Genomic DNA, 16065 nt, shown 5'->3' with positions numbered 1-16065 from the left:
CTCTCTCCGATAACTTTACTACTGATTACTAAGAATATATCATTGAGTTGCTGTCACTGAACAATAAATAGTACAGTCAGTGTGAAATCCTGCTGTGTTTATGGATTCTGATAGTAAAACCATATCATTCATAAAGGATATTATAAAACATTCTAATACCTGACTTTCGCAACGATATTTAAATCCGCATTCATTGCAGCCATCGCTAAAAGTCTACATAAATCACGAGCCAGACCTAATAGTGATCATTTCATATGTTTATATCCTGTTGATCGCGCAGTATACCCAGCCGATTATGCTTAAAATATTAGATTCAACCTTGGGTCGAATAATGATTTTCAACAATCTCCGTTTATAAATGAGAGTATGAACATCGTTCTAAACAGGCTCTTTTCGTTCCGAAGCCCTCATAAGCTTTCCAGATTCGAACCACATGTCCTAAGGCGCAACTCTATTCACGCAGGTCCACATCACCCGCTAAATACCATGTCTGCTCTCAAATCCCAATATATTCAGTCACAAGAGAGTATCGAATTCAACTGAGCGATTTGATGAATTTTGAATTTAGAAAATAGTCTTAATTCGATATTTTTTGATCTTGCACAATTCACTGATATCGCTCACGATGTGCTGAATTACTCTTTTCTGTGCAGACTAGAAGACTTCAGACCACAATGAAATCCGGTAACAGGTATCGTGGTGTAATCGTGTTGATGATTTCTTGAATCCCTAACATTAAACTATCATCATATATAAATTTTCAAGTTGTGCAATGCACAATGACCTGTATTGTAATCACCATGAAATATAAATGGCTGGAAATATGATTGCAAGTAGAACCCATAACTGTTATTGGCAGCACTAACTCGAATTTCATGCATTTACATACCTTTCAAGTATAATCTTACAGCACATCATATCATTGCTGTGATACTCAAATAGGGATTATAATTTTACTAGCAAAGTCTAACCTAAAGAAGAGAAAAAAGATATAACATTGCCGACAGCATTCATTAGATATACCAGTGCTGAAAATCCGTCTCTTTTATAGACAAATCATTATTGAATGTGCGAAATATTCATAAAATTAACCACCAAATGAAGGTCGCAGTATAAATTGGTAGCTGCTTCTCATCAACCATGTTCCAATCGTGTAAATGTTATTTTTTCAACTTGGTGTATTCTTCACTGACTTCCCACAGTCGAAGAGCATAGTCGTCTCTTTGACCATCCCAGGATTCGGATGAAAGCTTGCAATTACTGTCAAAATTATTTTAGGTCATACAAATTGCGACCGACGACAATATATACGAAGCAAATCTCCATTCCGGCTTCAAGAGCCGAAAAATAGCCTATAGCATCTGACGAAAATAATGAGTTCAGAACAGTGTTGGCACGACTCGAGTCAGTGCCCTAAAATGACTGGACTTGTAAAAAAATATGGAATGACTTGGTCAGTAGGTCACAGATGTTTAAATCAAATTCTGTCGGAAGAAAAGTGTAGACATCTGTCATAGTTTTGAATTTATCAGAGCTGCAAGTGGGCAACGTACATTTCCTGACTGAATTGGATAAAATATGTAACTTGATCATAGTGCGGATCATGGACCGGAGCCGGATTGGATATCCGGCAGGATTCTTTTCTATTTTGGCCGGACTAGATCAGAGACGGATCAGTACTTTTTCTGATACGGCCGAAGCCTGATCAGTACTTTTTCGATACGAGCAGAATCTTTTAGATAAGGGTGACTTTTGTACCTAAATAACTACCAACCAACCACACGCAAGTAACAGCCAAGCCAGTGCGAGAAGAAACGAGCCATATTTATTAATTCATGGAACCACCGTGCCGTGTAGGGTCAGACTTTTTACTTTTGGCCGGAGCCGGATCAGCACTTTTTCCTGATAAGGACACAGGCCGCATCAGATCATTGAAAAACCGGATCGGAGTCGGACCCGAGAATTTGTCGATCCGCTCCGCACTAGGGCTTACATGGAGTCGCATTTGCTCTCAGGTTAGGAACCCACTGAATATATTTTGAGTATCGTAGGCCCGGTTCCAGTATAATTCTAACGATTCGAGTCAAGTAATTTTTCGAATGCTGAAATTATACGTTTGTTGCCACCAAGAGTTGATTTATCAAAATTTGTTGACGAGAATTAGCATAGATATAATTTTCAACTGCAGGAACCTTGAAACCTCGATTGGCCGTATCGCAGCATGCATGTCAGTGGAAATGTCATGCCGTGATCGACTCACAGCATTATCACAAGTACAATGAAATAGGTGTGGTCGAAAAAAAACACAAAATTATCTTGATGTCATGTTGAACTGAAGTTATATTCTTTCTGGTCGCATAAATGGTACATATTTGAACTTTCCATGACGCTCATACGCAGGGCCGTAACAGCACTTCGTCAGGCCCCCCCCCCAAAACTTTGGTCTTGGGCCCCCCATAGGGTTATAGACCCCCCTCCGGCGATACACTGTTTACCGCTATTCATCATATTCATTGGGAGTTTGTTTGATGAATCAGCATTAGCCGCCTAAGCGCGCGAAGCGCGGAAAATTTCTAGAATTCATGATTTCATCCGTCAGTATGATCGGGAATTGCATATATTGTTATCAATTTTTATCTTCTCTCTGCTCGCATCATCAGATTTGCCGGTAGAGCTGAGTGAGGTGTGTTTGAAAAGGTAGGCCCACTCAATAATAATTAAACATGTTCGGGCGTATACCAGCTGGCAGGAACGAAACAGCACCTCGTCAGGCCCCCCAAAACGTGGTTCTTGGGCTCTCATAGGGTGATAAAACGACCCCTCTAAATCACGTTGTTTGCGTTTGTCACGAAATTATCTGTACTGTATTGTGAGCCAGCGCGAAGCGCGAAAATTTTTGATAATTTATCATAAAATCGGTCAATCAGATCGGCGATTGCATATATATTATGTTATCAATTTATGGTCCTCTCTACTCACGTAATTGGATTTACCGGTAGAGCTGAGTGAAGTGTCTTGAAAACGGGAGGGCCCGTAAATAATGATTAAACATCTTCGGGCGGGCGGACCCGTTGATATGACTTCGTTACATGATGTTATTTCGTGACTTCCAGTCTGCTATATCAAAAAAAAATAGAATCGCCCAAACGTAGGCTTCTAAACTAAGAGACGCACACGATTTCAAATTGGCATTTCTTCACTGGCATAAAATTTTTCCCAGCGGGATGGTATTTGTCTTGTGAGGTTCAGATTGCAAAGACAGGAACATTCGGCGCCAGTCATTTAGGCGCCTATGGACAATTAAACCTATATGTATTTTGAATAGCCCATATAACGAAGTCTTCTATCTGCATAAGGGCATAGACCTTTTCGGCCAAGCTTTTCTTGCTGCCGATCGTTCTGGCACACTTCTTGGAGTCGCATGTTATATGGCCTAAAACTTGATTTATGTCATGGTGGGCCGTGGCGCGGTAATGGCCCAATACGCAATAATATAGAAAAATGACCACTTGAATTCGAAAAAATTACATAAATTTTCAAAAAATACTCTATGATTTATGCTAATTCACGAAATAATTTTGGGCCCCCTTCGAGCTCGCCCCCCCCCAATTGGGGGGTTTGGGGTGCGGCAGTTACGGTGCTGCTCATACGGTAATGACAACATACTCGGATACAAGACTCATACTCGATTCATAATGGAATCAATCAGGTACTCGATTTGCCCAGCCCTAGTCAACCTTTGATCCGGATGAAAATTCAAGCGACTCCCCATCCCCGCAAAAACTCACGAGTAAAACCGCCCTGTCTGGTCCGCCAGTTCCGGAGCCACGGCGCACATGATCTGGGTTTGCGCGCCCTGCTCCGGAGTCCTCCACCACCACCTTGTCCACGAATTGAAAAAAGAAAAGACGCGATCCAGAATTGAATCGTGGCTGCCCACGTGACGTTGCAAATCAGTAGCTACCGCACCAGGCTCAACAGAGTACGTGGTGACACCCGTACCTAGAAAAGTCATAAAATATAGTGTCGGTTTTACTTTTGAATCCGTTTGAATTGAATCTCTTTTCTTAGTGTGCCGATAACTATTGAAAAGGGGCATAGGAAATGTTTTCAAATTACGATACATGTACCAATGCAATAGATGTTGTAATGAAAGGAATCTTCAAGATATGTACCACGAACACGCTATTTCAGTACGTAGACGTGATTCAAATTGTGTACAACCTGCGTTTTTGGTAACTCGGCATTTCCAAAGCTATCTTATTCTATCATAAGCCATTTTGGTCTAGCAGGAATATATCCCGGGCAAATGTGGGCCTTTGAAGTTAAAGGCAGAGACGATCAGAGTACTGCTACTACTAATCGAGTAGAAGTAACAGTGTAAATTTCTACTCAATTACAAGCAGAAGTAGATTTAAATGTCAAAACTACTCAAAGTGCAAGTAGAAAAGGAAGGTCCAAGAAGTACTCAAGCAAGCAGTTTCAAAAGTACATTTTGTCGAGAGGTCGCATACATTTGAAATAGCGAGGTTCATCTTCACGACAAACGCTAAACGATAAAAGACACTACATTAAAGGTCTGCTTCGAAAATTTATTCGGTTACCGTAATATAGAAACTATTTTGCCCGGTTGTTATGACAATTTCACTTGATACCATGCTGTCGTTTTTATGATTTAAAAAAAAAACGACACCACTCACCTGCTAGCCTTTTGCTTAGCTCCCGCGAAAACAGAACGTTCATGAGCTTGCTCTGACCGTAGGCGCGCGTCGGGTTGTAATTATTTGTCAAATTCATATCGTCCCAATGTATCTTGGCTCCGAACAGCCAGTAGTGGGCCAATGACGAAACTGTCACAATACGGCTGGGTGCACTTTTCTACGCAAAACAGAATAGATTCGAGTAGTACTTGACAAAATTTGGCAGCATACAAATGATTAATGACATATTCCCTCAAAATCCACATCTGAATTGTGCTCGTTGCTATCGAACTTGATTTAAAAAAAAAATTTAGGCAGAAGTCACCCTACAGAATACAATTTTCTAAGTCTCAGTTTTTGTAGACCAAAGCTCAACTACTTCAAAACCAAGAAAGTTTTCATGTAGAAAGATCCGTGGCGCAGTTAACTTTGCTGTACTGCCGAGTGAATATTATTTATCGCGGTACCGTATTCTGTCCACGCTCTGCCACATTCTACGCATCAAGATATGCCTCACCATGATGATGAATTACGGTAGCTCGACACATACCTTGATTAAATCCAACAGCAGATTTGTCAGAAGGAAGTGCCCGAGATGATTGGTGCCGAACTGCATTTCAAAACCGTCTTTCGTTTTCATTTGCGGACACATCATGATACCTACAACCATCCACATCATACATATTACGAATGAAAACACAACCGAGTACTGTGCAAAAATTACGTACCAGCATTATTTATTAGCACGTCCAGACGTTCTTCTGTCTTGTTGATATCTTCAGCGAATTGACGGATGGAGTCGAAAGACGAGAGATCAACAAGCTTGAGGATGACATTATCTGACTTTGATTTGTCAACGACCTAAACGGGAATGTCACTGTGTGGGCGATAGACATACACATTAAACCTTGGATAGATTAGAAAAGTCCATTGGAGGATTATAAAATATAATATCACCGATTTCATTTGCCAGCAACTTGGAATGGTATGTCAAATGAAGCTCACAAGAATAGTAGGAGCACGATATACGTAACGCAGCTAGAATGTTTTGTGTGTAATATCTTCTATTCAATCTCATTTCAGAAGGTTGGTATGCTACTGTGTGTTCTACCTCGAATGACCAGGCTTCATGTTACCAAAATCATGTTTTTCACTAAGGTCCAATGGAGTACGTAGAGCCCAACTGACTGAAAACTTGAAACTTACATACTGCCTTGCATCTTCACCTTTTTCTTTGTTGCGGCAAGCCATTATGACACGGGCGCCTCTTTCTGCCATGTCAAGAGCAGTCGCAAGTCCTATGCCTGTGTTAGCTCCTGTTATGAGCACCGTTTTATCGGTCATTTCGATGTCTTTACGAACCATCCCTCCGGCGACACTCATGTTGAATTATGTCAATAATTCCCTGTTCTATTCAAGGAAGATAATAAATTAAAATGCCTGACAGGCTATGAAATATTGCGTTTCTATAGAGATGTCAAAGTCACTATATGCCACTCGAAGTTGACGTAACAGCAGTGGGTCAAAAGTACTTTGAGCAGTGGTTGAAAATGAAAGGCTTCAACTGTAGTCCCATATGTGGCTATCATTTGCATATACTGGGCGACAGCTTCTATGTTAAAATATCACAAATCTTAAAAATCAATGCCAATAGAAAAATAAAGTTATTCGACTACTCAGACAAAGTGGAAGTCCTTCACAAATGACCACTGACTATCCGTACAATGTGCGCATTTTAGCAAGCAATATTTCGATTCATAAAATGATGCAAGATGTCCACGTACATCCAGGTATCGACGCAGTTTTACAAAGCAAAGGTACACAAAGTTATTATCTTACTCTCCATGTGCTCAGCCTATTCATCAAATGATAAAATTGCCGAGTTATTGAACTAATAGAGGAAATAGAGGACCATGCATTGAAGCACTGAGTGATGCAGCCTTGTTATGAGGAATTATAAATGGGTTGGGTAAACCAAATTCTCTTGAGCAGTGTGCTGAATCGGATAATCCGTTCGTAAATAGTAGTGTCACTACTTTAAATCAAGGACAAATGCACAAAGTTACAGATAAAGTAATATAGGCTTAGTACCAAATTAGAGGTCCAAAACTAAACCTCGACAGCGGAAGAAGTGATATTCAGCTTAGTTATTAGGCAACTGAATGGAAAATAATAGTCCTAAATCAGTTATGAAACTGGAAATTTTAGAAATAGGTGACAATACAAAATAAAAGCTACAACAGTATAATTCAGTGGTTCTTAACCTTTTTCATACCGTTACCCCCAAGAAGAAAATGACGGGCGGCAATTACCCCTTTTCAAAAAATGACAATTACAGCTTGCACTCAATTAATTGTAAAACAGCACAAGGATGACGTCATAATGCACACTAAAATGGCTGTTAAAAATATCAAGTCAATGACAAGGCTAATGCTGTTTTTGTGTCATTCAATGGTCAAATCTAGACAAAGGGACAGCATCGCGTGTAATTGTCTATCGCAAACTTAGGCTACTTTATTTTGATGGATACCATTGCAGAAAATCCTACTTCACAGCAATAAGTTGAAGGAAATATAATCCGAAAATTCAATGCCATTATGACAAAGATTGGTTATTTATTTTGAAGCCAAAAGGTTCTCAAATTTTCCCCTCGGTTTTTCGTAGGCATTGTAATGGTTTCACACTTAATTCACTGACTAGACTAGACCACTACACTCTTCAATACTAACAAATATATTTCTACAATATTGTTAATGCATTATAGGTGTAAAACTAAACTTAGATGCCCCTTGTCTTTCAATTTGCCAGCATGCTCAACAATATATGATTCGCGCTACCTCAAAATGAATTGAACTTATCTAGCACTATTCTAAACTACATTCCACCCTGTTATTCATATTCTATTCACTAATGGTTACTATGATATCACAGCAGGCATGGTGTGTTGAGTGAAACGAAATATATACAAGCTCGGAAAAATATATGTTAGCCCACATTCATATTACCCCCCAAAAATTGGTAAATTACCCCTTTGGGTGTAATTACCCCCAGGTTAAGAACCACTGGACTATAATTGAATCTGTGTCACATATTTTTCTTTAGGTTACACTGGTAGGAGTGGTATGGTAGAGTTGACATCATGTACATTGGCTATTGAGGCACTCATCCAAAGCAGCCCAGTCCGAAAAGAAGTGATGTCACCAAACAAATGTTACAGAGAAGTGACAGTGAAATGTAAATCTCAAATTAAGTAACAGGCTTATCCGTCAAGCAGGCCACTAAATTATTGCACATCGCACACGCATGAATTGTTAAATACAGATATGTAGCCTACTGCTGAGCAGATGGCCACAGGTGGGCAGACCTAGGATCAACAATCAACATTAGCGAAGGGTCAAATAATTTCATGATGTGATGTCAAAGATAGGTTAGAAGGGCCAATCAAAATGTGATGTCTCGGGATTATGACAACCAGTGTCTACAAAACACACACTGGCTTTAAATTGAACAGCTACAGAGTTCATCAAGGGTAGTGGTAACATTACATCACAATGAAAACATACAAATGCCATTTTATACCCATAGTTTCAGAGGGATGAAAGCAGCGTGATAGGGACACTAGCAAGAAATAACATTTATAATTTTCCATATGGGGGTACATACATTGGGCTTGAAGTTTTCTATAAAAATCAATTTCAAAATATTTAGATGTAGAGACATATGAGCCTTGGTTAAAATATCTTAACGAGTAGCCTATCATTACAACATGACGCACAAACCGGAGGCTGTACAAGTGTTGATCAATTGCCAATACTGGTGATTCAATAATTTGCTTGTAACTTTTTTTCTGTACATTTTCAAGACATAATTCTATGGAAATGAGATAGAAACATGTTGCTGCAGCAGATTGTAAGCCCAAAACTGGCTTTCTAGCATAAGCGGTCATCTAGATATGGCAAAATTAGCTATTTTCTGCTCGCTCGGTGAAATTGCACGGCCACTAGAGGGTGCAAGAACCTGAAATCATGATAGAAGTAATTCATTTGAGATTTGAGACCAAACGTTAATGGCACTTTTTGAATTTCAAATTTTTAATTTTTTCACTCCACCCTTGGTGAAAGAATATTGCGGTGATGCGACTGTTGACGTACAAAGTTATTTTAAATTCTCTACTAGTTGCTGACGATTAGGCCTACCCCTCACGTGCGCCAGACAAAAATATTCCCGTTCATTTCAATATAAACTATTTAATTGCTTACTGTAGTTCTGTACCTACAAAAGTCTCTTGAAGAATATTGTATTCAATGTTTTCATTGTATCATAACACTACCACTACTGGCATTGAAAAACGCACAAGGTTATATTATATCAATTTTTTGACTGAAGAAAGCCATGATCCTTCAAAGCGGCTCTTGCTACATTATTTATATGTTTGAATCGATCCGGCCCTAAATGTATTCCACCATACCACCGTGAAACAACTACGATGACATCTGTAACATGTAGAATGTTCAGCAAATGCAAAAGCCTGCTGCCAGCAGCAGTTTCACCATCATCATCACAATCTTGCACCACGATTCCTTTATCGTTTGCAAACCGGTACGCCAGAATGTTATGCGTCGCGTTAGCGATTTTCTTATTTTGCATCAGAGTATCGCGTACCACTTGAACTTGACTTGAAGACTTGATTTCGGAGATGTGAGCTTGAAAAACGCTCTTTCTGTCCACGACTGGTTCGCCATGATAAATTTGAGGACATTCTCTAGGAAATTGAGGCTCAACAACGCGAGGTTTCTCTTGTTCAGTCGGGACTGATGACACGGTGTCTTCAGTAACGGCTGCAGATATTGTTGGCAAGACGTCACGTATCTTTTCAGCCCACAGAAATATCACGGGCTCTCCGATATTTTCAAGATAGATACCTTGGAGGGCGTCGTGTAATTCTTGCTTTGTAGACCTGTTCATCCACGCTGCGTGGATCTCATATACAGGCGGGGAGTCAGTGGGATAGGATTTTGGTAGGGTTAGTTTCAAGTCAACGCTGGCGGTGGGTGTGCGAAGGTGGATTATGTAAGTCCCATCCTCAGGGTTTTCTTCTTCGAAATCCTCTCCGTAAATTGACGATATGGCGGCGATCTCATCTTGTTGTTTTTCTTCATTTTGGTCGCACGTGGGCGAATCACACATCGGAACACAGGATAATAGGCTCTATGCAGAGAGAAACAGAACATTTACTATTGCATGTGATGCAAAATATAACAAAACTTAAGCTTTTAAGTAATGAAATGATCAGGTCCAGGGTTTTAATGACTTGAGTCACAATTTTTCGTTGACTGAAGTTAATTGCGCAATGCGCATGACTAGACCAAGTGATGTGATTCATCAATCGTCACATTCTATAGGCTACGACTTATATATATACTCAAGTCTTGTATATAAAGACCGATAATTGAAAAATATCCCCAGACACTGTCTTTTACCTGTTTGAATAAACACGTTTAGAGAGAGAAAAATGAGTAGGCCTAAATTATGAATCCGATGCCTTCGGCATCACCGAAGAGTTTCAAAGAAGTGAGTTGAACCTTACTTAAACTCAATATTAAATAGCAAAAACTATGACTTGGACTCGAATCGTTGCTTCCTGACTTGAGCATGACTCAGAAGTACAAAAATCAAACTGACTCGGAACCTTGTGACTATGTTAAAACCTTGATCGGGTCCCTTGGTCTCGATAAATGGTTATTGATTAGGTTCAAAACTCAGCGCTTTGATTATTAACAAGTGAAAAAAATTTACTATCGGTTACTTCATAGATTTAGAAGTTGACTTCGACTTTGTATGTTACGTCACACTGTTACAGCCCCTTTGCTTTTCACATTGCCTGTCATTGAACTGAACTAGTTGGACCTCGGACTGATTTCAAAGATGGCTTCGGATCTTACTAGGATTTTATTCCATTCACAGATATAGCCTATGCTGTGACTGCATACCAGCGATGCGAAAATTGACTCATCTCTAACCATTATTATGAATATGCCCCTAACAGAGGTGGTCGGCAACGAAGTACTTTTCCATTTTTAGAGTACAGAAGTAGGTTTTGCCTGTAAACTTGTGTTGTATACTATATAGTTACTCCCGTGTATGGCTATGTTTTAGATTACGTTTACTTTTCCTTGGCAGTTTTTAGGCTAAACTACAGGCGTAGAATTCATATATTTTTCTACTTGAGTAGAAATTTACGACGATACTTCTTTCTACTTGAGTACGGGCCAACGATGGCTACTTTGACCACCTCTGACCCCTAACCATAACCCCCGAACGAACCCTAACCCTAAATGAATGCTGAGTCTAACCCCTAACTTTAACCTAACCAAATCCAACCAGTATGTAACCATATCGAACGTGGATATCCATCCAACAATATTATAGAAATTAATCATGGAACGGCAACGACCGATTTTGCAGCTTCGTTCCGCTTCGCCGAGGCTGGAGTGGAGAGTGGTTTTGCGTAAGCGACTGTAGGATTTCTGGCAATCCAAAAGCTATCTTCCCGAGCGCAGAAATTATTGAATATGGTCTTGATCGAAAGCCACTGTTGCACCGATTCCGAAAATATAAATTAAAATAATGATCAGGCACTGATCCACTTAGAATCCGTCCTCCAAGTCGAAATATCGGCATTGTTCGAACAATCGGAGAGTCGCAACGGGTCATTGTTATGGTCATTGTCTTGCGGTTACCCGATTGTTCTGAACAATGACGATATTTCAGACTTGGAGGACAGATTCTAGGTGGATCAGTGCCTGATCATTATTTAAATTTATATTTTCGGAATCGGTGCAACAGTGGCTTTCGATCAAGACCATATTCAATAATTTCTGTGCTCGGGAAGATAGCTTTTGGATTGCCAGAAATCCTACAGTCGCTTACGCAAAACAATTCTCCTCTCCAGCCTCTGCGAAGCGGAACGAAGCTGCAAAATCGGTCGTTGCCGTTCCATGTTTAATTTCTATAAACAATATAATAAAATCCACATCGCTGAGCAAGACGCAGTAGCAATCAGCTGTGAAATAAGTCGAACTCCATCATGCGTGCAGTCAGAAGCTGTGACGTAGCATGGGATGGCGATGATGAGTTGTTGGTATGCTGTACGTCGCACGATATGGTTCGAGTTCAAGTTTATTCATAGAATTTCATCACCTCAAAACATCACATAGACTGCAATACAATGAATGATAGGAAGATGCCGAAACGACTAGGAGTAGTCTTAAGATCAGACACCCACCTGGGCCTAGGCGATGTAAAGAGGAGGCATGCACTTTGCACACTGAATGAGAGTAATAGAAGATAATATCAAGTGGCAAGCGATAAAATCAGGTGGCAAGTGACGGAAGGCGAGATCGATATGTCAGGTCGTGGTCCGGTAAATGATGAGGGCTGACTAGTATTCATTCAGCAGAAATTGTTCGTATTTTGTCTTGAATGTGGACAATGGACTTGCTCGACGACTGTCGGATAGCCGGCATTCCACACTTCAGGTCCGGTCTATTTGATACAGCGATAATCTTTTATGTCAACCATATGATAGTTGGACGACGTGGACGCGCGTGTGTCATACTTATTCACTTTTTACTGCCAAAGTATTCAATCAAGGGGGAACTGTATTCCGCGGCACATCGGGGCGTCCTGCATATATGGCCCCTCACAAATCCAGCCGAGATTGCTGGTTGGATTTTGACACCCTGAATCCCTTGCCTTTTCATTGAAAAATCTGATGGGTTTTAATTTTTGCTCGTTGGGCCAGTATCTGGATTTTAGGTATTTTGGTAGATCGCGCTCCAAGCGCGTATGCGGCAGTTTTGGAGTTAGTTGTGCTCTCTATCGTCGTGTGTTTTCGTTTATCGGTTCGGTTCGGTTTATTAGCAATTTCTATCAGTTCAATAAACAGAGGTGGTCAGTAACGACGTACTTCTACTTTTTGAAGTACTTGAAGTAGATTTTGCCTACTCACACTACTTTTTAAGTAGTTATGAATTTAGACTACTTTTACTTCTACTTGACAGTTTTCAGTTTTGTAAGCAAAAATAGGCGTAAAATACCTAATTACTTACTTACTTGTGAACCATCACTCCTACTTCTACTTGAGTAGAAATTCCGGCGTTACTTCTACTTCTACTTGAGTAGCGACGATGACTACTTTGACCACCTCTGTAATACACCACAAAATTGCGATACAATGAAAAGATAGGAAGGTGCCGTAACGACTTGGAGTAGTCTTTGAGATCAGACACCCACCTGGGCCTAAGCCAGGTGCGGGCAACTTCTTCGGTCGGCGGGCCGGATATGGATGATAAATGAAGTAGGCTACTTGGCGGGCCGGATTGCAGAACACATAGAATAATCGCGTATATATCCACCAAACAAGGAAAAATCATATTTAATGTAAACTTTAGGTTTAGACAGAGGTGGTCAAAGTAGTCACCGTCGCTACTCAAGTAGAAGTAGAAGTAACACCGGAATTTCTACTCAAGTAGAAGTAGGAGTGGTGGTTCACAAGTAAGTAAGTAAGCAGGTATTCTACGCTTATATTTGCCTACGAAACTGAAAACTGTCAAGTAGAAGTAGAAGTAGTCTAAAATCATAACTACTTAAAAAGTAGTGTGAGTAGGCAAAATCTACTTCAAGTACTTCAAAAAGTAGAAGTACTTCGTTACTGACCACCTCTGGGTTTAGAGCATAGAGAGAAAAAACAGTATTTGATGAATTTATTACCCGTCTGACACCCGCGATCGGTCAAAGTTGTCAACAAGTTATTTGAACTCTGGCTAGTGGCTGCATGTCATATGTAGCAACCCTTGGTAAAGACTGCATGGGAACATGAGTTTGTCGATACAAGTTTGTCAATAATTTCATAATAGAATGTCACTTTCAGGGTAGAACTCTCTGCGGGCCGGATCCGGCCCGTGGGCCGTATGTTGCCCGTCCCTGGCCTATAGGTGATGTGGTGTAGGCGACGAGTTCAGCGTATTGATGCCAAATTCGGAACAATATGACTTTTTGACGTCCTTCCATGTGCCTCCAATCAATCAATCAATCAATCAATCAATCAGGTTTATTAATGTTTTCATCGTTTCAAAACATCACAAGACTGCGATACAATGAAAAGATAGGAAGGTGTCGAAACAACTTGGAGTAGCCATTAAGATCAAACACCCACCTTAGCCTAGGCGAAGTAAATAAGAGGCTTGCACATTGCACACTGAATGAAAAGTAATGCAGAGAATATAAGACGCAATTAAGCGACAAAATGAGGTGGCATGAGGCGGAAGGCGAGGTCGATGTTAGGTCGTGGTCCGGTAATCCTGAATACTGGCTAGTTGTAGGCCAAGGTTGCAGTTTGATTGATTAGCTGCACCAAGTCATTCGATTCCCATGTGTTTATTTTTCTCAATCTTGTGGTGGTTGACTAGGGATGGTGTGAACGTGAGGTTCACGTTCACGTTCTGAGTGTGTACCTCAGAAATTTAGAGGTTCACGTTCACAAACGAACCTTGGTAGGTTCTGCACTGTGAACCTTTTTATATATATTACAATTTTAACGTCATTATAACATTTTGGATGAAGTTTATTGCATTTCAACTGCGGGCCACTCTATGCATGTAGCTGGCAACATAAAAAAATCAACTCTAAACGAGCACGTACCTTGAAAATCTCAAAAATTTTACCTCCTCTGTTACAAATGTTTGCTCGAAATATCCAGCTTTCTGTTTGTGAATATTTAGTGTCGCTCTGCTGTGAGCTTGACTCGCAATCACGCAATATCAAGAGCGAAATACGCTACATGTAAGTAGCCAGCGAATGATGCTTATTCAACCAATCAATGAAATTAATATCGTTGTCTGATGTAAGAAAAAACTAGCAAGAGCACGGGGTCCATCTAGATTTCATATGTTTATTGTATCATAAAAAATAATCCGGGCGATTTGGGGTGTTGGCTCCTCTGCTGCATAAATGGTTATTGAGGTAAAACCCGTTTACACTCTGATCAATATCAACGTAGCAACACTCAGACGCCGAATACATTGTTTGGTCTGGCCCAGACCGTTAAGGCGTAAGCTTATATTAAGGCAAGTCCTCGTCGTACTTAATGGCAAAGCCACGAAGGGCATTGATTTTATGGGAATATTATATCATTTGATTGCTCCAGTTGATACATTTGACGACATATAAAAACTCAGTATGTACTTCAGCTGAAGTGTAGGATTGTAATTAGCAATATGACGTGACGTGACGTCACGAGGTTCACGTTCGCGTTCACACAGGACCTTTCGAAAAGGTTCGCGTTCACACGAACCTGAACCTTTCAGAGGTACACCTTGACAAAGCTCTCACTACTCGACAAAGCTCTATAGTGCACACTACCGTGCAAATTTGTTCTGCAAATGTCAACTCCAATATTTCCACATGATGGCGCACCACATCAAAACAAGTTATCGTTGCTAGGTAACAGAAAAGCCTCTTTTGATCGATATATCGATCAGAGTGTTACAAATATTGCAATAATTTCGGAATAAAAGTTAGCAACTGCTATATAATATTGGGCAATATTGCAAGGATGCGGTAAATGTTAATTTTATTTAAAAATAGCGATGTAATTCTGTATTCTATCCCAAGTTTCATGTGACGGATGAATATGCGAATGAAAATAGTCCCTACGACGAATTCGTGTAACGAGATCCCCTTGAAGTACCGCGTCTATAAAAGCGACTAGTTGTGGGAACCATTTTTACGTTTCTGAACCTATTGTTTGCTATGTGACGTAGCGTCAAACATTGGCTTTATAAATACATATGTATGGTCAAAACACTTCAAGGATGGATGTCGTTGGAGTATGTATCTCCAGACCAGGTATTCAGGAATAAATACGGCATACATACTTATAGCACAGTGCAGGGTATAGCTATGCTTTTCTCAAGATTGAACTGTTGATGTGAGATAGAAATGCTGACATTAGGACGATATGACATCTCAATTGAAGATCGAGAAACTTGGCGATGTCTAGTCATGGTTAGCTAGAAATCAAAATTAGACTGACCTCGTGTATATAGGATTAGAATGCACTGGTATTGCAAACAGAAACAGTAATTTGTATCAGTAAGCGTCAACTGTCTACGGATTATATTATGTTTAATAATTGAACAAGTAAAGTAGGCCTATCTTAATGTTCCTAGATGTCTGCAATTGAATAATGTTATTTCATCATATATCATCATTAACATATTCGGGTTTATTTCGATATGAATATACAATTCAATTGTACCATCATCAACTTGTTTGTGACATGAAATGTGTTACTTTCAAAAGA

The 16065-nt window shown here is 40.0% G+C and overlaps 2 protein-coding genes across 2 annotated transcripts; both read right to left on the bottom strand.

Annotated features, from left to right (window-relative positions):
* Positions 1–1053: 1053 nt before the first annotated feature.
* Positions 1054–6183, bottom strand: LOC145438802 (retinol dehydrogenase 13-like). Its single transcript, XM_080316149.1, has 6 exons — positions 5907–6183; positions 5429–5561; positions 5251–5360; positions 4701–4878; positions 3789–4002; positions 1054–1260 (listed from the first exon to the last, which is right to left on the bottom strand). Exons 1-6 carry the CDS (start codon positions 6081–6083, stop codon positions 1161–1163), a joined length of 912 nt encoding a protein of 303 aa, XP_080172275.1. The 5' UTR covers positions 6084–6183; the 3' UTR covers positions 1054–1160.
* A 2821-nt stretch (positions 6184–9004) lies between these two features.
* LOC145438821 (protein IMPACT-B-like) lies at positions 9005–11122 on the bottom strand. Its single transcript, XM_080316180.1, has one exon. The coding sequence runs from the start codon at positions 9885–9887 to the stop codon at positions 9069–9071; it is 819 nt and encodes a 272-aa protein (XP_080172306.1). The 5' UTR covers positions 9888–11122; the 3' UTR covers positions 9005–9068.
* Between the last annotated feature and the right edge of the window lie 4943 nt (positions 11123–16065).

This window comes from Botryllus schlosseri, chromosome 5 (assembly GCF_051294905.1).
Source record: "Botryllus schlosseri isolate E-star chromosome 5, Bs_hap1, whole genome shotgun sequence".
NCBI lineage: Eukaryota > Metazoa > Chordata > Ascidiacea > Stolidobranchia > Styelidae > Botryllus > Botryllus schlosseri.
Note: the sequence above shows the minus strand (reverse complement) of the source record. Positions and strands in the feature narration are given on the sequence as shown.